Source organism: Arachis hypogaea, chromosome 2 (genome assembly GCF_003086295.3).
Source record: "Arachis hypogaea cultivar Tifrunner chromosome 2, arahy.Tifrunner.gnm2.J5K5, whole genome shotgun sequence".
NCBI classification, from domain to species: domain Eukaryota; kingdom Viridiplantae; phylum Streptophyta; class Magnoliopsida; order Fabales; family Fabaceae; genus Arachis; species Arachis hypogaea.
Window position 1 is genome coordinate 96,677,039 of NC_092037.1, and position 24,909 is coordinate 96,701,947.

Consider the following 24,909-nt stretch of genomic DNA (forward strand, 5'->3'; position numbering starts at 1 on the left):
TTCACAAACAACTTCAAATATCAAAGTTTATAACTAAACAAAAAAAACGTACATAATAACAAACCAATAATGTTCTACATTCAGAAAATCAAAGACCAGAAAACAACTTCAGAAAACCATGAAAATAATGAAAAAGCAAGCATATTCAGAAGCAGCAAAAAATATTCATCATGAAGCAGCAAACAGAAGCAGCAAAACATATTCAAAATAAAAAACAGCAATCATGAAAATAATGAAACAGCAAACATATTCAGAAGCAGCAAAAAATATTCATCATGATTCATAAAGCAGCAAACAGAAGCAGCAAAACATATTCAAAATAAAAAACAGCAATTATGAAAATAATGAAACAGCAATCAAAATAACCTCAGAAAATCAAAAACATAAATCAAGAAGGCAGCATAGAACAGGCGAGCTCATAAATCAAGATCAGAACCTCAGAAAATCAAAAACAAAAATCAAGAAGGCAGCATAGAACATGGAAGCTCATAAATCAAGATCAGAACCTCAGAAAATCAAAATTAAGAAACATAGAACTCATAAATCATAATCAGAATTCAGAAGGAAGCAAGTTCAAATTTAAGAAGACAAGAACAGACAATAGAGTCTTACCGGCGAATGAGGAGGCGGGCTCGGCGACGAGGAGGCGGGCTCAGCGAGAAGCAGAACGTGGTGGTGGTCGCGGCTGCTGTGGATGGCTGTGGGTGGCGAATGACGAGGCGGGCTCGGCGACGTTCGGCGACGAGGAGGTGGGCTCAGCGAGAAGCAGAATGCGGTGGTGGTCGCGGCTGCTGTGGGTGGCTGTGGGTGAATGGAGCTTGGTGGCAATGGTGGCCTTGGTGGGTGAATGGCCGCTGGCGCTGAATGCACTTCGAAAGGGGAAGAAAGGGGAGATTACTCAGATTAGGGTTAGTGGCATAGTGGGTTAAGTTACGACTTACGCGTACGCCTTTGTTTTTTTTTTTATAAAAAAAAACAAAACGACGTCGTTTAGCATCTGAAGTTGCAAACCACTAAACCGCCAAAAAATTGGACGATTCTTTCGGTTCAACGGTTAACTGCTGGTTCGACCAATTTTTTTACTGGTTCTTTATCAGCCGGTTTTCGACGTTATCTGGATCAGCTAAGTAATTGTCTAATCGGTTCCCGATTATTCCGGTTAAACCGGCCGGTTCAGTCCGATTTTCAGAACCATAGCGTTAATCTTTGACAGTGAAAGATCATCACTACAGTGTTACAAATGTTTCCACATTTCAATATGAGTTAACATACATAGTAGACTAGTAGTGGTGCCAACATATCACTAGTGTGAACCGGTTCATACATACTTGTGGTGCTAGTTAATTTAAACATACATCACACTACCGAATTCATACGGAAATAGATCCAGACAATATGTCTATAGAATTTAAGGCAAAATATAGAAGTCAACGAACATTATCCAAAAATAGTAGTAATTCGTGATTCTCGCATATAATAATGCCAATAGTGAAGTTGTTGTGGGATTGTAAATGCCGAATAATATATATGAAAAAGTATAGGGTACCAATATATTATCTGTCAATTTATTGTCAATAATAATTAATTATTATATTTTAAACATATATATAAAAAATATATCTAAAAAATATATCTATAAAGACACTTCTATTAAACACAATTATAAAAAGTACATTTTTATTAGACATATCCATAAAGACACTTCTATTAAACACATTTATAAATAAGAGTTGGCAGAATAAGTTTTGTAATTTGTAGTTATTAATTAATCATTATTAATGTTTTTAATGATATGAGATTTTTTTTTGCTAGTTAAATGTTAATCAGATTTTAATAAAAGTATTGACCTTCTAGACTTTCTATTTATATCTTAAAGTTAGAAGTGAGACTCCAACAACTCAAAATTTCTAGATAAAAATAGAAAGACTATGCATTTGAACAATATCTTTTATTGCATGAGCACGAGGTAAGATTAATATTGCAATATGTGAATCCACCCAATGCGTGAAGCACGGTGTTTTTGAATTATATGAAACACGTTGTTGTATGAGCCTATATATACCTATACATAGAGGTGCAATAATCTTCATTCGAAGCTATACAATCATAACCAAGCAACAAAGATATAAGAATTGAGGTATCCACTATCATATATATGGAGTGTTACAACATATTTGAGGTAATGATGCTCCTCATTATAATCCTCAAATTAGTACTACTAATCTTTAATAGAGTCTCTAAACCCACAAAAAAAATGCCACCAGGGCCTTACCCTTATCCTATAATAGGAAACATCCTAGAACTTGGCCAAAAACCCCATCAATCACTCTTTAACCTTTCCAAAATTTATGGTCCTCTAATGACTCTTAAGCTTGGAAGCTTAAATGCTATAGTAATTTCATCACCAGAGATAGCCAAAGAAGCATTAACCAAACATGACTTAGCATTTTCCAATAGGGAAGTCCCTGATATCACAAGAGCACTTGACCACCACAAAGTTTCTTTAGTGTGGTCACCAATTTGTGATCATTGGAGAACACTAAGGAAACTATGTGCTACAAACATATTTTCTCCTCAGAAACTAGAATCAACTAGCACACTTCGCCACAAAAAGGTGCAAGAATTGGTGGATTTTCTCAGGACTTGCTCTTCAAGAAGTGAAGCTATTGATATTGGTGAGGTTGTATTCACAACAATAATGAATTCATTGTCCAACACCCTTTTCTCCATGGATTTTGCTCAATATGGAAGTAGGGATGATGGATTTCAAAATTTTAAAGGGACTGTAGAGTCCATAATGGTAGATTCTGGGAAGGCAAATGTGGCGGATCTTTTCCCACTTCTTCGATTTCTTGATCCACAAGGCATCCGAAAAAGGGGAGATGAGGTTACTCAGAAGTTGTTGAAAGTTTTTGGTGATATTTTCGATGAAAGAATGCTACTAAAAACTTCATCAAATAAAAATGTTGAAGTATATGATGATGTATTGGATTCTTTCATTAATATCATCAAAGAAAATAGTTCGACAGAATTAAGTCGTCATGATTTATTACATTTATTTGTGGTAAGTACTTTTGCACAAAATTCTTTTTCTTTTAAAATATTTGTAGTTTGTCTGAAAAGATTTTTTTAAAGAAACAAACTATAATTCTATTAAAAAAAGAATTCAATTCTATTTTTAGTTTAAATCCATAATTTAGAATGATACATAACTTGATAGAATTCAATTTTTTTAATTTTGATTTTACTAATTTGTCTTTAACTAAAAAAATTAAATACTTTTGTAAGGATATTTTAAAACTTTCAATTTTTAAAATTATAACAATGAGAATGGAATTGAAAATCAAACAAAAAGTGATCTGATTTATAAATAGAATAAATATGAGAATTAAAATTCTCATTGAAATTGAATTATTAACTTTTATTTGTTTCAAAACATGAAAAAGAATTCAATTTTTGAATGAATTTCGATTCTTAACTTTTCAGACAAACTCTTAATTAAGTCATTGAATGAAAATTTAGGACCTTAACTAAAAAAATGAAGAGAAAATTATATATTTATATACATCTATGAATGCACATAATATATAATTTGTGGTATTGATGTACCAGGACTTATTTGTTGCTGGGATAGAAACAACAACAAGCACAATAGAATGGGCAATGACAGAATTGGTGCACAACCCTAAAAAGATGGCTAGAGTGAAAGAGGAGCTCCTACAAGTCCTTGGCAAAGATGGCAAGCCACATGAATCAAATATCTCTGAATTTCATTACCTAAATGCAATTGTGAAGGAAACATTTCGGTTGCACCCACCAGTTCCCTTTTTACACCACAAATCAAAGTCTATGGTAGAAATATGTGGCTTCAAAATTCCCAAGGACACACAAGTTCTAATTAACTTATGGGCCATTGGACGAAATTCTAGCACTTGGAGTGACCCAAATTCCTTTGTGCCAGAAAGGTTCTTAGAGTCCAAAATGGATGTTAAAGGTTTTGATTTTGGGCTCATTCCATTTGGGGCTGGAAGGAGAATGTGTCCAGCACTTCCACTTGCTCATAGAACAGTGCATTTCATCTTGGCCTCTCTTCTACACTATTTTGATTGGAAGATTGTTAATGGGATGAAGCCTCAAGAGTTAGATATGAGTGAGAGGTATGGACTTACTATACGTAAGGCTCAACCACTCAACCTCATTCCAATCCATGTCAATTAACATAATAATAAAAAAAAAGGCTTCGGTTGAATGATTAAATATGTTATTTTTTAATATGTTGTATCTAAATTTAAATCTTGGCCATGACCAAGTGTGCGAATATGTGATGTTAATATTTAGGATTGGGACTGTTGAATCCATCCGATAAAAAAAATAATAAAAAGTTGTTGCTATACCTATAGTTATTAATTGTATTTGAGTGTTTCTTTGGGTTGATAAAATTTTTTTGTTAATGATCTCTTTATATTAAGTGGAAGTGCAATAATAAAAGAGAAATATTAATCAGAATTTATTGTTTTTTTTACTATTAATTAACTATTAATATTTAAAAATATAGACTAAAAAATCTATTATTAATTTATCAAATTAATAGACTAAAAAAATAGATTGATAGTTAAAAAATAATTATATAAAAATTAATTTTAATAATTTTTGAACATTTCTCATAATACAATATATATATATATATATATATATATATATATATATATATATATATATATATATATATATATATATATATATATATATATACCGAAAAAAGGGTGTGAAGTGCAATAAACATTCTCAATTATGCACATACCAATCTCTAGATATGTAAAGTAAAGAAAAATTATTCAAAAATGTATTTGTAAATAAGGTTAAATTATTTTTTCATGGTCTTTCACTCTCTCTTTAACTTGAGATAGAAGTTTTGAAAAAAATCTTGATAAAAATTGATTTGCAAATAGCCATTTAAATATTTCAAATCATTGTTCCGCTATTTATTTTGTGATTCTCTTGGCTCGTATAATTATTCAATATAGAATAGTTTAGAATCAAATCGTTAATTTAATTTAGTGTGTGTTTGGATTATAGTTTGTAAACGGTAATTTGTATAAAAATGATTTTGCAAATTTGATTTTGATGAAAAATAAATTTATATTAATATAATTATGTTTGACAATTTTTTATATCAAAATAGATTATAATAAAATAAATGTTATTTGAATTATATTACTCAAAATCACTTTTAGATGAAAAATTATTAAAAGAAACATCAATTTAAATAATTTTTTATATTATCCTATCATTTTACTTTAGATATTTGAATAAATCTTATTAATTTATTTTATAATAAAATTAATATTTATTTACTAAATTAAAGTAACATATAAAAATTGATAAAATATATTTTAATACATAAAAACACTAAAGAGAGTACTATACATTTTATAATGTCAAACAAAAAAAATATTTTATATTATTTTAGTACCGTTACTATTCTTTAATTTAGTATCATTTTGGACTATAAATTTTTATAATTAGTATATAATAAAAACGAAAATAAAGTACAATAGAAGTACAATAAAAACAAAAAAACAAAAAAATTCCCTCCAAATATAGAATATAATAATTACAACTAACAACATATATCATATGAATAAAAAAATTACAACAAAAAGTAAATAAAATTCATATGAATAAAACTAAATAAAAAATAAAAAATTTTATAGATAAACATAAATATAGTACAATAAAGGATAGAAAAAAAGAATTTATATAAACAAAAAATAATAAAAAAATATCATAAAAATTAATAAAAATAAGAATTTATATCAATAATAATTGTCATATAAATAAAAAAATACAATAAAAATATAACATCAGAATACTAAAAAAATATCAGAATACAAAAAGTAATATAAAAAATATATATATAAATAAAAAATACAATAAAAAATATAAAAATTAAAATATGAAAGAGAGTACTAAAAGTAATAAAAAAAATTAAAATACTTATCTGAATAATTGTAACAAATTTGAAAGATTTTGACGAAAAAAAATTGAAACAAAAAATATACACAAAAAATTATTGTAAAAATTATATAGTTATTTATATCATTTTTATAAAAAAAATAAAGAATAGGATTAATAGAAGAAAAATAATTTTTTTATTTAATTTTTCAATTATAATTAGTCTTCTTTAACATGAATGTAGAAGCAAAAATTTTGAGCTTCTTGTAAAACGCATATTTAGAAGCAAAATCAGTTCTGAATTCAAAATTTTAAAAAATTACCAAATATAAAAATGGAACGAACTTCAAACACATCCTTAATAGTTAGAGAAGACAATAATTAAGCAGATAAAATGATAAAATATATCACTATAGCTGATATACTCAATTTTTTATTAATGAACCTATTTTTTATTTTTAATTTGCAATTACATAGTTAGAGAAGACGAGTTTTCTTTCACAAAATTATAAATTACAAAGCGATATAACTATAGAAGCATCATTTCTTGCACCATCCTTTTCCGACGAACTCATGAAAGCTCAAAGCCCCGAAGAAGAAGAAGAAGAAGAAACACAAACACCACGCTTTTGCTGCCTCTCGCACGAGTTCTTCCGCGCCGCTTCTGCCAATCCTAACAAAACCGCCGTCATTCACGCGTCTGGCGTCGCCCACCTCTCCACGCGCCTGCGCCAAACTGCTCATCCTTTTCCCCCTCCTGCCTCCTCAAATTTCAACCATGACAATATTTCCACGCTCTTAGAACAGCGCGTGGAGTCACTCTCTCCCCCGGTCTACAACGGTGACCGTTGCTTTACTTACTCTCATCTCTTGAAAGCCGTTGATTCCCTCGCCTCTCGTATAAGCTCTATCCTGCTTGGTGCGGATGACCCTCACCTTATCACGCCCAAACCTCAAGGTTCGTTATTCACTCCAAAAACATAAAATTCAGTTATTCAGTTAGTTGGTTAGTTAGTTAGTTAGTTAGTTAGTTAGTTAGATTGTTGATTGGGATTACTTTACGCATTTGACTGATTTTCTACTCAAGCTTTCCTATGATTCAGAATTCGATTTATGAGCTGGATAATGTTGCTTACTTGGTTTGTGAAGCGAAGTTTTCCTTTAATTTAATTTCTTATTTAATTGAAGTGATTAGAAATTATTTTAGTTGTAAAGCTGCTTATATGTTTTGGTTGGATGAGCTTGGAGGCTAAGTAATATAAAATGTTTACACATGCTTACATGGTAACCTATAAAATCAAATTAGTAACTAATTTGAGTGAAATTTTCACTCTACCGCGGACAGTTATGTCATGGAAACTTTTATGAATGAGTTTTATGTATGAAATTTTCTTCCTTATTTTTACTCTCAACCAGACATGCCCTTAGTGTTCATGTGTTAGGGTGTGGAATGAATGTGCTTGATATGCAGCATTGGCATCCGGTGTTTGTGCTGCAGGTGACAATGCGGTTAACCATGAAAAGGGAACTATTTATGCAGCTGAGAACTTGGAAACTAATGTGCCTAGCTCAGAGTCGGTGGTTGACTCGAGTGAAGAGTATAGGCCAAAGATAGTGGGAATATATATGCCACCTTCTGCGGAATATATTGTAGCCGTTCTTTCTGTATTGAGATGCGGGGAGGCTTTCTTGCCTTTGGACCCTTATTGGCCGAAAGAAAGGTTATTGTCAATTGTCGCTTCCTCAAGCGCTGATCTCATTATAGGTTCCAAATCTTCATTTGGTAGTGAGTTGGACGAGCTTGATGAATCGCATTGGCTGGTAAAGTCAGTAAGTTGTCCTGTTTTAAGCGTCTCCATTGAAGAAAGCCTTCAAGAATATAGTGATTTGACAGATTTGTTATGGCCTTGTGCCAATGAAAAGAAGAGATCATTCTGTTATTTAATGTATACTTCTGGTTCAACTGGAAAGCCGAAAGGAGTGTGTGGCACTGAACAAGGTAAGTTGTTAATATTGTTTGTTGTGACTATTGTAGTACACGAAGCAAGATTTCTTTAATATAGTTTCACATGGTTTGTGCAGTTGCTGTTTTACTTTCCTTGTTTGCCTTCTCTGCCAGCTAGAAAAGAAATCAAAAGCGAAGATCTAAGAAAATCCAGAGAAACATTAAAATGAAATTTGTCTGAAAATAATATGTTCTTAAAATGAATCTGAACCATATGCTTTTTAATCTATTATAATATATATTCTCACAGTATGCTTCATATTCTTTCTAGGTCTTTCAAATCGCTTTTTGTGGATGCAAGGATTGTATCCTCTGAATGGGCAGGAATCATTGTTGTTTAAAACATCAATCAGCTTCGTTGATCACCTGCAAGAATTTTTCAGTGCTATTTTGACAGCTTGTATGTTAGTTATTCCTCCTTTCAGTGTTCTCAAAGAAAACATATATTCTATAATAGATTTTCTTCAGGCTTATAGTATTAATAGGCTTACAGCTGTTCCATCACTAATGAAGACAATTCTTCCTGGATTACAAACTCATGTTGGCCTGCGGGTTCAAAGTTCACTGAAATTACTTTTGCTAAGTGGTGAACTGTTTCCCCTGACCTTGTGGGAGAAGCTTTCAACTGTTTTACCAAACACATTTATCTTGAATTTATATGGAAGTACCGAGGTCAGAGCAAATGATTATTTTTTCATGAAGCTTTCCATTGCACCATACTATTAATGTCACTCTTATTAGCTAATTTGTTTCTTTTCTATTTTATTGTCAATGCAAGTTATGTAATCTTTATATCCAATTTTTTTTCCATTGATTAATGATTATTTTTACTTTTTCCATTTTTTAAGGTCTCAGGTGACTGTACATATTTTGATTGCAAGAGAATGCCACTGGTTTTGAAGGAAGATATGCTAACTAGTGTGCCAATAGGTTTACCAATTTATAATTGTGATGTTGTGCTTCTTTGTGAAAATGCCTCGTCAAAGGAGGGAGAGCTATATGTTGGTGGTTCCTGCATCTCTAGAGGCTACTATACTGAGTCTAATATGAAGTCTGAAAATTTTGTAAAATTGCCTCAAAGTTATTGGATGAATTCCATGAATGATTGCAAAAGCAAATTATACTTCAGAACTGGTGATTTTGTCAAACAGTTGTCAAGTGGTGACTTTGTATTTTTGGGAAGAAAAGACCGCATTGTAAAAATCAATGGTCATCGTATTGCCCTGGAAGAAATTGAAGATTTGTTAAGAAAGCATCCATATATAAATGATGCTGCTGTAATTTGTCGGAATATTGAAGAGCTTTTGCTTCTGGAAGCCTTTATAATATTAGAAGACAAGGAAAGATTGGACGAATCATTAATACCTGCAATTAGAAGTTGGATGATTAGCAAACTTCCATCGGCTGTGGTTCCTAATTATTTCATCTTCGTGGATTCATTTCCTGTGTCATCTAGTGGTAAAGTTAATTATGAGTTGTTGGTGGACTCAAGATTATTGACAATGAATGTCAAGGACAAGGTTGTTAACATTGACTGCAGCAGTCTTCTGCGACGAATTCAAAAGGTATTATTTCATATTTTGTGACAAATTATCTTGTCTATAAGAAAAGATATCGCAATTTCTCCATTGTCATCGAGACTATGTTAGTGAAAAACATTGTCAAACATACAGGATTGCAAATCAGACACATTCCATGCGGAATGAAATAAGTGCCTTTCTTTGCATTATTTCACTTTCCAAAGAATACTTTTACATAAGACTTGAATTATTTTTGCAAGTAAATCTATTTTGTGAAATTACACGTCTTTTTGACTGCTTATTTTCCTTTGTATATTGGCTTTTCTTGCTTTGAAGGATTCATTATTCTCTTCTTAGTTTCACTTCATCCCTCATCTATCTAACAAATATTTTCTTTATATTGATTTGATGAATACTTTAACAGGCCTTTCATGATGCTTTAATGGTTGAAAAGGTTTGCAACGATGATGATTTCTTTACCATGGGTGGTAACTCTCTTTCTGCTGCACATGTTGCTCACAGTTTGGGGATTGACATGAGATTTCTTTATTACCACCCAAGTCCTTTTAAGCTTTGTATGGCTCTTCTTCAGAAAAGAGGATCCCGCGCTTTGCATAACAAGTTGGATGATTGTTTTGAACTAATTACAGAAAGACAAGATAACCATGTCTCATCCAATCATATTGAAAATTCTAATACCCATGAGTCATGGATGATTTCTAAAGGTAATGATGATAATTCTTTACCTTCTAAGCGCTTGAAGAGGGGTATTACAGATGTTATGTTGAGTGCTGATGAATCTTCCCCATGGCATTTCTCTCCAATATTTGAATCATCTTCATTTAGCCGATGCAACAAGGTGTTGCATAAAGGGCAGCCTGCAGTTACTGGTACTCAGCAAACAACTTGGTTGGCAAATGCACCAAGGGGCAGCAGAGGTCATATAAAGGACTGTTGGAAAGTTTACATGGAATCTTGTGTTGATGCTTCCCCAATGCTTGTGTCTAAAGGCTCAGACATTTATTTATTCATTGGATCTCATTCACATAAATTTCTCTGTATAAATGCCAGAAGGTAAGACAAATTATAGTTTTTAAATGGTCTTAATTCGCTTGAAGTACTATTCACAATTGATGCTAGAACTATTAAGAGAAGTATAAAGAATTCTGCTTCTAGTACTTGTAAAACTTCTACTTCATATAGTGGTTCTGTCCAGTGGGAGATCAAACTAGATGGACGCGTTGAATGTACAGCAGCAATTGTATCAGATTTCTCTCAGGTTGTTCTCATTTGTTTGTTATTCTAGTGTCATAACAACATAATATTCTATCCGCTTGTTCTAAACTCATCGTATTTCTCTAGGTGGTTGTTGGATGCTACATGGGAAAAATTTATTTTCTAGATTTTTCAAGTGGAACCATCTGTTGGAGTTTTCAAACGTCTGGTGAGGTATCTGGTTTAGTGTTTCAACGAATTCCTGTACTTGTTCTTTCTTGTTTGAGGTTCCCTGGTCTTGCTTGAAAGTCTTAAGATCATGGACCATGTGAAAGGATGTAGTGATCAAAGCGGATTGCAAATTCTATAAATTATTTGGATTATTACATTGTTAATGAAAATATTATGAAATTATGTTTCACGTTTTCTATGAGGGTGTTCTGTGCATGGTGGTTTGAACAAAATGTCATTTCTGATGTGCAGATACACGTCAGTCCTGCAATTTTTTAATCTTTTTTATCATATTCCTTTTCCCCCTTTATTTTGGAGGATATCTCGTTGTCACCTCTATTTGTAGCTAATTTGACTAATTTCTAATTATGTTTTTAAACTCATGAAGGTAAAGTCACAACCAGTTGTAGACACAAGAAGACATTTGATCTGGTAAATTTTTATGCTCATCTTTCTATATGTTGATCAATCATGTATTCTTTCATATAAATAAGTTTTGCACATCATTATTGGACCATAGATCGTGCTTTCCATTAGTGGCCTACACATGGTGTTTCTGATTTCCAAACAGAATGTGATTTACTGCATTCATTTTTCCATTCATATTATGTCTGCTTTGGACCTTTAGGGTGTGTGTGGTTCAAGTATTACTTTGTTACAAAGATTCCATTCCCATGGGAATTAAAGATACCCAAGGGAAAGGTGGGAATTGAAATGATGGTATTTTGGTTCCCGGGTATCAAAGTTGCTTAGGAATAGCTTTTCAAACTTTGAACCAAACATGGGAATATGATATTCCCATCTTAAAATTCCTAGGAATTATTTATAATTCCCCCCAACCACACACACCCTTAGTACCTTGCTTGTCTAGCTTTCTTGTGAAACTTTTTGAAGTTTTCAAATTTCAACATGTATTTGATATATATATACAGGTGTGGCTCTCATGATCATAACTTATATGCGCTTGATTACAAAAATCATTGCTGTGTTTATAAACTACCTTGTGGAGGCAGTATATTTGGGTCACCTGTAATTGATGAGGTGAATTTTCTATTCCAAATGACATACATCTATATCAGTTAGTGGCAAGCAGAAAGATTGTTGAATCTTATTTACTCATACTAATTTTTCTTGTAGGTTCGCGGATTGCTTTATGTGGCTTCTACTGGTGGTAGAATTACAGCTATATCAATATCGGTATGATGATAATTCTATCAGGACACAATCAAAAGTGTTTCTTTAGGGGACTGCAATTTTGTGATGATATTGATTATTTGGGGCATATAATCTCTCAGATTTTTCCAGGTGGACTAAGGAGTTAAAGAGTAGACTTATTGATAACCTTTGGACTAAAATGTGTATGAAATGCGTAGTGAATTACATAGAAGAGCTTTTCAGTCAAGACTTTTAAGTAATGAATATGAACAAAAAAGGAAAAATATAAAAAGAAAGAAGAAAGAAAGAATTGAACTTGATTAGCTTATACCCAAGAGATTAATCCTTTGATTGAATATTAGAATCAGACATGCATTAGTCTGTTACTTCTGCCACATGTAGAAGTTCATTGCTTGTTCTACTCAGACTAAAATGTTCCCTTACTAAATCCAGGATTTTTCTTTTACTGTATTGTGGCTAAATGACTTGGAAGTCCCTGTCTTTGGTTCTCTGGGCATCACCGAAATTGGAACTGGTATTTATTGTTTCACTATTTCTTCCTTTTGATTATGTTGTTTGTCTTTCTAAATACCAGATGTTTCTTTTTCCTTTTGCTGTTTGTTGCAGTAATATGTTGCTTAGTAGATGGCCATGTTCTTGCATTGGATCCAAACGGATCCACAGTTTGGAAGGTATAAACTTCATTTATGTTTACAATACTAAATTATGTTACCAGATTATGGAAGTAATTTTAACTTGCATTAGTGGTGAACTTTTGCTCAGCAAACAACTGATGGACCTATATTTTCTGGGCCATGCATGCCTTCTACACTTCCTCATGAGGTATGTCAATATGTCATACTCTTCTTGGATTATTACTTGGCTAATTCTCAATTTTATTTTCATGAATTCAATATCTTCCGCTTTACCACTTCATGTCCTTTTGGTGGGATCTACAAAATATTGTGAGAATTAGGATAGCTAGAGTGCTTAGGGTAATTTATTTGTTACCGTCTTTGTTTGTAATTCATTGAAACGTTTATCTGTATTAGTAATCGTTTTGTTTATTCCATTCTAGGTGCTAGTATGCTCCAGAAAGGGAAGCGTGTACTCTTTTAAACCGGTGAGAGCTAATCAATAAACTTGTTCATATTTTTTTCTCCACCTCCTTCTCCCTCTATCACTTAAAGGTGAATTTACTGTGTTGTATTCATAGTAGTTTTAGTGTTTATAGTTGGATTATCTTATTTTAGATACAATACAGTTTATATACCAAAGTTTCTCAAGAAAATTTTTGAGCAAAAATAATAAATCATTTTTACAATAATCGTCTACAAGACATGAACTACAATTGCTGCATTTATGTGTCAGTTAAATACTAATGAATACTAGCTCTACTAAATGTAGTTCCAAGTAAAAATTACCAATATAAATGATTGATTTGGGTCTATATTTCTTTTATACTTATTCTGTATTAACTCCAGGAGAATGGGGATTTATTATGGGAACACAATGTTGGAGATCCAATAACTTCATCTGCTTATGTTGATGAGCACTTGCAGCTAGTCTCTGATGATGCCTCACATTCCTCAGACAGGTTAATCTAATTGGTTTTTTCTTAATTAAAGGGATAAATGTATCTTATACATCAAGTTCAAGCATTGTTATTTTTTCCTTTTCTCTTTTCAGGTCAATCTCCATTTGTTCAAGTTCTGGAAGAATACACTTACTTAGAGAGAACCTGAATTCCTCCGATGACACAATTCTACGGAAAATTGATGTGCAGGAATTTGCAAGACTTGACTTGCTCGGCGATATATTCTCTTCGCCGTTAATGATTGGAGGCCGGATTTTCGTTGGTTGTCGGGACGATTACTTGCATTGTGTTACCCTTGAAATGCCAAAGCAACACGAAAGTTAAGGATGATATATATAGCTGATTTTTTTTTGTACTGTGTTAGGTAGATTGGTTCTGTGTTCAAAATCTTCCAAGTATGAAATTTTGAATGTGTAAACAGGATGAACACAATTACACAAGCTAGATCATGCAGCTTTTATTACCTTTTACTAGTTGGAATCAAAAGGAAAGGAGGAAAGAAAAGAAACAGGAAAAACAAATGGCATAAGATGGTAGAGTTTCATGAACTAAAGTTCTCGATTGCGAGATTGTGATTATGTTTTAGGTGATGACTTTGGTGTCTAAATTTTGATATCTAATTTACCAAAAAAGTTAAAAGTTAATATTTAATTTAGATAATATGAAAAAAATTTAAAATATTAAAAACTTATCTTAAAAAAAAGTTAGACAAATTCGATATCAAAATAGATGACACTAGAAAATTGTCTTATATTTTATTATTTTCAAGGTGAGGAGAAAACTTCAATCCTCTACCTAAGAAGAGATTTATAAACTATATTCATTTTTAATGAAAAAAATAATATTTTTTTATACTTTTTTCTTAATTTCATTTATGGTATAATTAGTATCAACATAAAGAAGAAAAAACATATTCACCATAGAGGATTTAAATATTTCTCTCACAAACAGGCTTTTAGCTTAAGCGGAGGCATATATATAAATTTAGAAGAGTAAAATATCGTTTTTGTCCCCAACATTTAGGGTAAGTTCTAAAATTATCTCTAACATTTTGATCGTCCTATTTAAATCCCTAACGTTTTAAAATTGACTCATGTTGTCCTACTGTTAGGGATCCGTTAACAAAATTGACGGCGGGATAAAATTGAGACGATTTTGAAACGTTGGGGACTTAAATGAAAATGTTAGGGACAAAAACAATACATAAAAATAAATTTTAATTTAATTTTATCTTTTAATAATATTAATTTTTTACTGTACATAGTATTCAATTATTTTGTAATTATATCTAAATAAATTACACTTAATCACATTACTTTCATTTTAAAAAAAATTATTTTTTTATAAAATTGAAAGAATTTTAATACATTAGAGACAAAAGGTATAATTTATATTTTATTGTATATATATTATTTTTTCTTTTCTGCAAGTTTATATACTAGTCATTCTACAAACATTTCATGATAACTACAAATCTTTAAGAATAAATTATAAAAAACAATTAATTTATTTAAAATGAAAGTAATATGATTAAGTGTAATTTACTTAGATGTGATTAAAAAATTGATATTATTGAATGATAAAATTAAAATTTATTTCTATGTATCATTTTTGTCCACAACGTTTTCGTCCTATTTAAGTCCCTAACATTTCAAAATCGTCTCAATTTTGTCCTGCCGTCAATTCTGTTAACGGATCCCTAACGGCAGGACAACATTGAGTCAGTTTTGAAATGTTAGAGACTTAAATAAGATGATTGAAACGTTAGGAATAACTTTAACACTTATCCCAAACGTCGGGGACAAAAACGATATTTTATTCAATTCAAAAAAAATGGATATAATGATAGAGTTATAGACGAAAAACTCCTCCATACAAAATTTACGAAACTATAAATTATAAATTATCATAAAAGAACTATAACAATGCCTTTATGATTTTTATCTCAAACTACAAATTACTCCTTTTTAATATTTTTTTTTAACTCTTTTTGATATACATAAATTAATTAAGATATTTTTTGATAAAAAATTTATCAAGATAAATTTGTGTTAATAAATAGTTAATAACTTAAATATATATTGTTTACTTCTTGGCCAAATCGTAAGTTTTTTTTTTGTTTATCAAAAGTAAAATATTTTAAAAACGTATTCAAAACCAAAGTAAAATTTATTGTGTATCATTCAGCTGAATGTCCATGTGGACCTGAGTCAATAGCAAAACCGAAAGAGAGGTTGAGTCGTTATGACTTATAAGAGGCTCTGTGTTTTCGACTTTTACTATGTTTATTCTATGTTGTCTCAAATTGTCTCTTCTCAACAGCACAAAACACGCGCATGAGGCAAGAGCTCGAGGTTTCGGTCTGAGGTTCAAGCTGAGTACTTAGGATTTTGTGTCTGTGACAAGATTTCACAGGTTGGTGCCACTTCCTGTTCCTCGTTTTCCTTTTAGGGTCTGATACTCATGCATTCTGTTACTCTTTTAAAAATTGTTAATTTTAATTTGTTTGGACGACCCATTAAATTTTAGAGAGTAAAAATTGGATCTTTTGTTGGGGTTTACGCGTTTCCTGAGAATAGAAATCATGGGTTTTTTTTTATTCCCACTACGTGTTCGACAATATGTTCAAGTTAACCTCCTTCCGGTTTTCATACTATGTTGTCTCAAATCTGGTTTGAATTGGGGCACTGCTTCTTTCTTTTTCGTTATTCTAAATGAAAATTGTTATCACGGGTTCACTGATTTGTTGCTTTTATATGGATTTGGAGATATATGATTATATGTTAACAATTCAGGGCCATAGTCACATATATGCTATATGAATTAGTTGTATTATCGTGGCGTTTTTGAACAACAAAGGAAATTTCTCCTTTTTTGCATTGATGTGGCATGAACAGAAGTTTTCTAGTTTACAAATCTGGAGGTTTTTAATGAGTAAAGATGAAAAATCTTGTTTATATCATGGATATTCAAGATCGTTGTTGATATCTCTGGATGATGGCGCGCTCAGAAGCTGTAAGTTCAGTAGGAGATAATATGTCGGTAGATAATGGATCAAGGAAGCCTCGGATTCTACTCGCAGCTAGTGGGAGTGTGGCTGCTGTCAAATTTGCAAATCTTTGTCATTGTTTTTCTGAGTGGGCAGAAGTAAGAGCAGTAGCAACGAGTGCGTCACTGCATTTTATTGACAGAGAAGCAATTCCTAAGGATATAGTTTTATATACGGACGAGAATGAATGGTCAAGTTGGACGAAACTAGGAGATAGTGTGCTTCACATTGAGCTTCGCAAATGGGCTGATATCATGGTCATCGCTCCATTATCAGCAAACACTCTTGGCAAGGTAATTAGATTTATACATGTTGCACATTTTGCCCCAAAACCCAAAACATATTTTATCGTACGTGGAATTTAAAACTAGTTTGTCTTTGACTTTAAACTACGTTTCTAGCAAGTTTACACAATATTATCTGTGTTCCAATGCATCACATGGGCGGATGGGCCTCGTTTGGTAAATGTCTCAGCATAGAGGCACTGGGACAGTATAGATGGAGAAAATCTGTACACATTGTCTCTATATTTTAGATGGATAGAAAATACAGAGATACCATGTTCTGGGACAGAAACATTTCACCTATCTTTGTGTATCTCTTTGCAAACAAGTTAGTGGCTTTCAAAGTCTTCATATTCTGTCCCGGGACAGTCTCCGACTGTAACCATGATCTTTTGTTTTACTATGCATCTTATTAGTTTACAAATATATTTCTAATTTCAGCATAAGCAATCAACAATCATTGCTTTATTTATTTTTTTCTTATTTCGCGATTATATGTGCTGTTCTAGATTGCCGGAGGGTTGTGTGACAATCTACTGACATGTATTGTTCGAGCGTGGGACTACAGTAAGCCATTCTTTGTTGCACCAGCCATGAACACTTTCATGTGGAACAATCCTTTCACGGAACGACATCTCATCGCCATTGACGAGCTCGGTATATCTCTCATCCCCCCGGTTACAAAGCGGTTAGCTTGTGGTGATTATGGCAATGGTGCAATGGCTGAACCAGCTACCATTTACTCTACTGTGAGGCTATTTTACGAGTCAAAGGCTCAACAAGGTAATGGTGACGTGTAGGAATGTTGATGATTATACAAGTGTGAATGACCTTTATAGTACTTGCCTTGGCCTCTTGATCTTGGTTTTATTTGCATTCTTTTTTAGAATTATGTTTCTCTTACATTCAGGTCTAATCTGATCATAGCAGATGGTGTCTATTAATATTGCTATAGCATTCTCCTAATTTCTAGAGGGATGCTTTTGTATCTCTTCAGTAACAGCTCTAGGTGTGTATGCTCTTCTAGCTTTATTAATAATAAAATTTTAGCAAAATATAGGGTTTGGTGTAAAACCTGGTCAAATCTTAATTAAATAAGTAATTAATTAAACATGGTTGAAAATGATTGAAAAATTTAGCAATCGAAATTTGACAATTTAAAGATGATATTTGGACTCAGAGGATTTTTTTGAGTCGAAAAACATTTTTCTTCATAAAAATGCGCACTGAAAATTTGACTGGCAGTACTGGGCTACTGGCTGAGATCAACCCGGTACTGCAATTGAAAAAATTAATTATGAGTGAAAATGTTAAAAAGTTAAAATTCATGTTTGAGAAGGTAAAAATGTTTAAAACGTAGACTAAAACGCTAATCTTAAAGGCTTTGGTCTAGTCACCAAAAAAAAAAGGCTTTGGTCTAAAGTTGGGCCAAACGGCCATATATGTGAACTAGGCCCAAGTTGGGTCCAAGCCAGCATATATAAGCCTTAACTAAAGGCCATTCAACACAACACCACACCATTCATTAGTGTTCATGCTGAAATTGAAAGAGAGGGGAGAATGAGTGAAACCCTAGCTCCATAAACACTAAATCCACCATAATTTTCTCTCTGGAGCTCCAATTGTCGCACTGTTTGCGACCACGCGAAGCCCTTCTCATCTTCTACAATTCTATTTAAAAAGATTGGTAAGAATCTCGAGTTCTCATACCCCATTTTCGCAGTTCATGATAAATTCGAATTTAAGCTTTGTGTATTGAGAAATCTTATGGTTTTGGTTGTTTAGGAGTGCTCTAATATGAGCTATTAGTGAGTTTCATCAACCATTTCCGTGGGTTAAGGTAAGAGATCTTCAAACCTTTGTGATTTATGAAATTTTATGAATCCTAGATTGATGTATGTATGAAATTGTGTATATTAGAGTGTTGGATGATTTTGGATACACATTGGGAACTTGCAATTAGCTTGAGAAGTTTTTGGGTGAACCTTGGAGTGGAGATTCACAAGTGAAGAGCTTAGTTTTGATTTCCAAGAGTTACGGTTTAAGTTTCATTTAAATACCGTATAATGTAGTATGAAATCTTAGGCTAGATGCTCCTAGGATTAGGTTTGAATTGCATATTTGGTTGGAATTGATGTGTAGTTGAGATGTTGTAATTGATGATTTGGATGAAGTTTGAGTAATTATGCATAGTTGATGTGGTGTTGGAATTGATGTTGGATGGTGAATTATGTTTTTATGAGTTATATATATATTGGATAGATGAATATTGGGCCGGAGGCCGAAAAAATGTAAGAATGGTAAGTGTTGATTGAATTGTGTGATGATGCATAAGTTTGAATGGAAAATTTGGTGTTGAATACGTGGAAATCGGAATGATTGATGGAATAGTGGAAAATGAGGTTTTGATGTGTTGAATGAATAAAATTGAGTTGAAATGTGTAGATGAAATAGGTTTCATTTTGGTTAATTGAGAATGTGTGAATTGAGTTGGTTTGGGGTCATTTGGTCATTTAAAAACTGTTTTGCCTTGTGAAACAATTGGAAAAGTTGGTAAATGCTGTTTTTGGTTAATATTGATTTTCGGCCAACTTTGGTGGGCTGTATCTCGGTCCTCGAAGTAGAAAATTTTACAAAATTAGATTTTTATGAAAATTCATTTATCAATCTTTCTAACGGTTCAATAATGGTTGAAAAATGAATTTTGTGGAAAAAGATATAAAGGTTTGAAATTTGGGCTGAAAAACTGGTTTTTATAACAAAAGCTTTTTCAAGTTCTGGTATGGCTTACGTACGCGAGAGTTGGCCTCTGTCCAACACCCATGCGTATGCTAACATAGGCTGCGTATGCGATTTTGGCACAAAAACGTTCATGCGTACGCGACGCAAGTTCCTCCTCGTGAGTCTACTTCCTTTCAATTATATATATATACGTGAGTCTACTTCCTTTCAATTATATATATATATATATATATATATATATATATATATATATATATATATATATATATATATATATATATATCTTTAAGAGTCGTACCACCTTATTATCATTGAATTATGACTCGAGCATAATGATTTGAATAAATAGGATGTTCATTATGGTATCAAAGCAGTTTGTCTTGGTGAGTCTGAAGGATAGATTACTTATGCCTCAATGTATACTCGAAATTGTACCTATGCTATTTAAGATATCTAATTGATATGTTTAGCATGAAGTTCATGAGTATGCTTTTGGGAAATTGAAGTAATTAATTTGAGATATTGAGACTGATCATCTTGATATCACTTGGTTTGTGTGGATAGGACCCGAAATGGCAACTCATGGACAGGGTCGAGAACTGAGAGAAAATGAGGAACCCGCTTCGTCTCGTAATCAAGCCGACTTCTTGGCGGCGATGACCAACCTTGTCAACACAATGCAAGCTAGTGCGGCGACTACAAATCAAGCCATGGAAAGAATGAATGGAAATGATAACGGATCTGGAGGAAACTCAGTTGAAGGAGGTCCGATGACATTAGCAACTTTTCTGGAGGTTAATCCCCCTGTCTTTAGAGGATCAACTAACCCGATGGAAGCTGACGACTGGTTTATAGCAATAGAGAAAGCACTACAAGTGCAACATGTACCTGAGGGTCAATTGGTGGAGCTTGCTGCTTATCAGCTAGCTGGAGAAGCGCAACAATGGTGGCAAGGAACTTACCATCTTCTGCAACAAGGAAAAGGGAATAATGTGATCACTTGGGAGGTTTTCAAAGAGGAATTCTACAACAAGTATTTCCTGAATTCGTGAGACAAGCTAAGGACTAGCTGGAGAAGCGCAACAATGGTGGCAAGGAACTTACCATCTTCTGCAACAAGGAAAAGGGAATAATGTGATCACTTGGGAGGTTTTCAAAGAGGAATTCTACAACAAGTATTTCCTGAATTCGTGAGACAAGCTAAGGAGTTGGAGCTGCTTCAATTGAGGCAAGGATCTATGACTGTGGCTGCTTATACAAGCAAATTTGAGAAATTGTGTCGTTTCTCAAGAGTTTGTCAGGGACCTCTGGGTGATCCTAAAGGATATGAGGAGTGGAAGAGTATGAAGTACCAGGATGGTTTGAGGAACGATATCATGCGAGTTGTGGCGCCTCTTGAGGTTAAGAGCTTTGTAGAATTAGTGAATAAGAGTCGTGTGGTGGAGGATTGCTCTAGGAAGAATGCGACTACTAGTACTGACCGTGGTGGTCACCACGGTCGAGGAGGAGGTGCAAGATCCTTTGCTCCAAGGGGTCGGAACTTCAAGAGAGGAGAATATGTTCAACAATCTTAACGTGATCGAGCTACTTTCCAAGGGAACAACAACAACCATCAAAGGAGATATGGGCGACAACCTCAGAATGATTTGACTTGTATGAGGTGTGGAAGTTATCACTCGAACACTCCATATAGAGCTGAATTGGGACTTTGTTGTAGTTGTGGAGGAGCTGGTCACATGTCTTGGAACTATCTGGAAAAAGCCAACCAGAATGCTGGGAGAGCGCAACAAGGTCGTGTGTATGCTATAACGACGGATGATGCTGCCAAGTCAGATACTTTGATAAGAGGTAAATGCGAAATTGGTGGTAAAATGTTAATTGCATTATATGATGCGGGAGTTGGCCTCTGTCCAACATCCATGCCTACGCAAACATGCGCTGCGTACACGACTTTGGCACAAAAACGCTCATGCGTACGCGAGCAAGTCATACTGTCCAAACGTTCCATGTACACAAACATGTGCATGCATGCGTACGCGACCACTCCTTCTTTTCAGAAAAGTGAATTTTTAGGCTCTCAATCATTCCTTGAGCATTTTAAATCTTTATAAACTCCGAAAAAGAGTCTAGAGCCTATGTAATTAAGGATAGAGGAGTTAGAAACGAGAATTAAAGAGATGAGTTGATGAATTGGAAAGAGAGGAACAAAGTGTGAAGTGATGTATGAAGAGGATGAATGTGATAATTGATTATGATGATGAATGAGATTAATTAAGACTGAGTATGAATTAGGAAGAGATTGAAGAGGAGATTGTTAATGAGATTGATAATGAAATTATTGTTAAACATGATTCTGATTGTTATATATCTGTTTGGGTAGATGCAGTGGCATTGATCCACTTGTTTCGGGTTCGGTTTGAGCCTTCCGGAGTAGATGCAATGATTTGCCTCCAAGTTGTGACCGGGCACTTAAACTCCCTGGATCTCCCCAATGAAATGAAATTGATTGCATGATTATATATAAGCATAGACTCTTGGGGATGTGCGCTTAGGGACTGTCTAGGGTTCGCTACTAGACATGTCAGGTTGGTTTGATAACCGATAGATGAAATTCATCAGCTATAGGGTAGATATACATCATTTGTATATTTTTTATTTGTTTGAGTTTGTCTAATTGTATTAGTTTGCCTAATTGAATATATTATATGATTATATGCTATTTGCTTTACTTTAACTTGCTTGTGTAGTCCTTGTCTGCATTTATCGTGTTTGCTTATTTGATAGGTACCTCATACTAGTGTCGATTGACGCTGAGGGCTAGTTTCTATTCTGTTTGAGAGTTGTGAAAGTATGAAGAATGTTGAGTTAGAATTAGAATCCTTTTATGATAGTTGTCAATTTATGGATTAGAGATAATTTAAGATGGATATGACTCGGTATGGAGTTTAAGATTGCTTAGTGATTTCGTGTTGCCTTATGCAGTATTATTTGACATTTTTATCGTACTGAAAACCCATGAGTCGGGATTTCTAATTTCGTATATATCTTCTGTTTTTCAGATGTAGATCCTAGTGCTTAGCAATGAGCTGTGATTCATTTGAGAGATGGTGAAGATCTTTGGGTCTTTGATTTACTTTTGTTTAGAATACTCTGTATTTATTTTGAAAAACTTTATATTCAAATAATAAAAGTTACAAATTCAAATGTGATTAAAGTATCACTTTATCACTTTACTAACATAGTCACTTTAGAGGGTCTTTTTCCTATATATATATATATATATATATATATATATATATATATATATATATATATATATATATATATATATATATATATATATATCCTGTCTTTTTTTTTATTCTTCTTTAATACTTTACTTTATATCACTTTTCGAACGCGCTTTATCTTTCTTTTATTGATATGAGAGTATTTTTGATTCGCGATTTCATTTTACTCATTTTCAGGCTTTTCGTTTAATATTTCCTTTCAATTATATATATATATATCATAAATCCACCATAAGAGTATTTGAATAATTCGAATGTTACATTTGGATATGTGGAAAGGGAGCTTTGTCTTTAAGATCATTCAAGCCTAGAATTAACTACCAATGCAATTATCTGTTTATATTACACCTTTTAGTGCGGTCCTTTCTCAAATTTTGCATTAACAGGACATTTGTACACCGGGCTGCCCTCATAGGATTTGGACCTATTCAGGTTCAGTGTTGCATCTAAACGGTTGATAAGAAAATTAATGGTTTAAGATTATATCGGTAGTTTTGCATATCATTTTAGCTTATCTCGTCAACGGTCCAGAAGCATCCAAAGTAAATCAACTATAAAATGGTGGTAGGAACATAGTGGTGAAGAGGTAGTTTGATGTTCAAGTTAAGATTATCACTTGCAAAGTGCTGAGAAAGATGAAAGAAAACTAAAGTGAAAACTAAAACCGACATCATTATAAATGAAAATGAGTGATTGTGAATGTTTCTTAGTACATGTTAAATACGTCGCTTCCTAATTTTGGTGTTGTGTTTTTAATAGTGTTTTTCAACAATGTTAAGATTTGGTATTTTTTTATATATATAAAGATCACAAATTTAAAATTTAACTGTCAGATTTGTAACTCTTAAATTTTTTTTAAAACATGTAAATCTGAGAGTTAGATTTATTTTATTTTAAACATATAAATCTGATTCTAAGATTTGTATTTTAGTATTAAAAAAATTTAAATATACAAATTAGACCTTTTGATTTGCTTTACGATTGAAAAATTCCTTTTTAACACAAATCAGACTCTCCATTTGTGCATTATGAAATCTGATCTATAAATTTTATTATTCTTCAAATTCGAGAGTCCAATTTCTTATTTAAAATTAAAAAAATTATATCAAAGAAAAACACACTAATTAGCTATTATAATAAATTACACACAATTTTTTTTTTCATATTTAAAAAAATTAGCTAAAATAAAAAAAATTGTTTTGCAAATGTGGCCATTTGCATGCATTGGATAAATCTAAACCCTAAATTTATTTGCAAATGAGGCCGTTTGCATGCTTCAGATAACAATTGCTTTAAATACAATTACAAATTTGAGCTAATAACTGACATGTATGAAGAATTGATGAATCTATTCTGCAAATTGTTGTAAGTAATGCTCATGATAAATGGTTTTTGAGTATTGAGTTGATAAGGAATCTCCTTCATATAAAAACCCCTACTAATGCTCCTTGGCTGATACAACTAATATTACACAAAGCCCTTCAAAGCTTTGAGACTTGAGAGTTAAGAAATTATTTCAAGATAAAAAAAAAAAGGTGAAAAACTTCTTGGTTTCTGAACTATCCAAACTAAATGTGATAAGAAGTCACTTAATGGGAGCTCAACAATTATATTCAGACACTGTTTGCCACCAATTATATAATTTCTTGAATTTTCGTTGAGTATAAAAGTGAACAATGAATAATATTAGCTTAACATAATATTAAATCTGTTGGCACAGCAAATCATTGAATTTTTTTTTTTTTTACATCTTTAAATAAAAATCTTTGAAAAGTTTGCTACTCTGTTTTATAAACTATATTTAGAAATTTATGATGATACATTGTTGGTGTGGAAACTTTCTAGAAAAATATATGTACTATTATT

General features: G+C 32.5%; 3 protein-coding genes across 14 annotated transcripts; all 3 read left to right on the plus strand.

Annotated features, from left to right (window-relative positions):
* The first annotated feature begins 2,101 nt into the window (after positions 1-2,101).
* On the plus strand, positions 2,102-4,412 carry LOC112720307 (cytochrome P450 76T24). The gene is made up of 2 exons (XM_025771204.3): positions 2,102-3,064; positions 3,613-4,412. The coding sequence occupies exons 1-2, from the start codon at positions 2,156-2,158 to the stop codon at positions 4,216-4,218; spliced, it is 1,515 nt and encodes a 504-aa protein (XP_025626989.1). The 5' UTR covers positions 2,102-2,155; the 3' UTR covers positions 4,219-4,412.
* A 2,027-nt stretch (positions 4,413-6,439) lies between these two features.
* On the plus strand, positions 6,440-14,231 carry LOC112754226 (putative acyl-activating enzyme 19). Its single transcript, XM_025801799.3, has 16 exons — positions 6,440-6,913; positions 7,454-7,954; positions 8,232-8,632; positions 8,809-9,525; positions 9,905-10,554; positions 10,684-10,759; positions 10,843-10,929; positions 11,315-11,358; positions 11,859-11,967; positions 12,064-12,123; positions 12,535-12,616; positions 12,709-12,773; positions 12,865-12,924; positions 13,160-13,204; positions 13,566-13,678; positions 13,771-14,231. Exons 1-16 carry the CDS (start codon positions 6,529-6,531, stop codon positions 14,000-14,002), a joined length of 3,627 nt encoding a protein of 1,208 aa, XP_025657584.1. The 5' UTR covers positions 6,440-6,528; the 3' UTR covers positions 14,003-14,231.
* A 1,693-nt stretch (positions 14,232-15,924) lies between these two features.
* LOC112754252 (probable phosphopantothenoylcysteine decarboxylase) lies at positions 15,925-22,994 on the plus strand. Of its 12 annotated transcripts, XR_011874668.1 has the most exons (6): positions 15,925-16,093; positions 16,653-17,020; positions 17,521-18,698; positions 18,797-18,851; positions 20,318-21,601; positions 22,813-22,994. XR_011874668.1 is itself a non-coding variant. In XM_072221499.1 (5 exons), exons 2-4 carry the CDS (start codon positions 16,673-16,675, stop codon positions 18,805-18,807), a joined length of 633 nt encoding a protein of 210 aa, XP_072077600.1. In that variant the 5' UTR covers positions 15,952-16,093; positions 16,576-16,672; the 3' UTR covers positions 18,808-18,851; positions 22,813-22,994. The 12 variants fall into 12 exon arrangements, 7 of the variants coding, with proteins under 7 accessions (XP_025657626.1, XP_072077593.1, XP_072077600.1 ...); XR_011874663.1 differs by lacking the exon at positions 18,797-18,851 and having other exon boundaries at positions 15,930-16,093; positions 17,521-17,794; XR_011874666.1 differs by lacking the exons at positions 18,797-18,851; positions 22,813-22,994 and adding an exon at positions 22,134-22,277 and having other exon boundaries at positions 15,930-16,093; positions 17,521-17,794.
* The last annotated feature ends 1,915 nt before the right edge of the window (positions 22,995-24,909 follow it).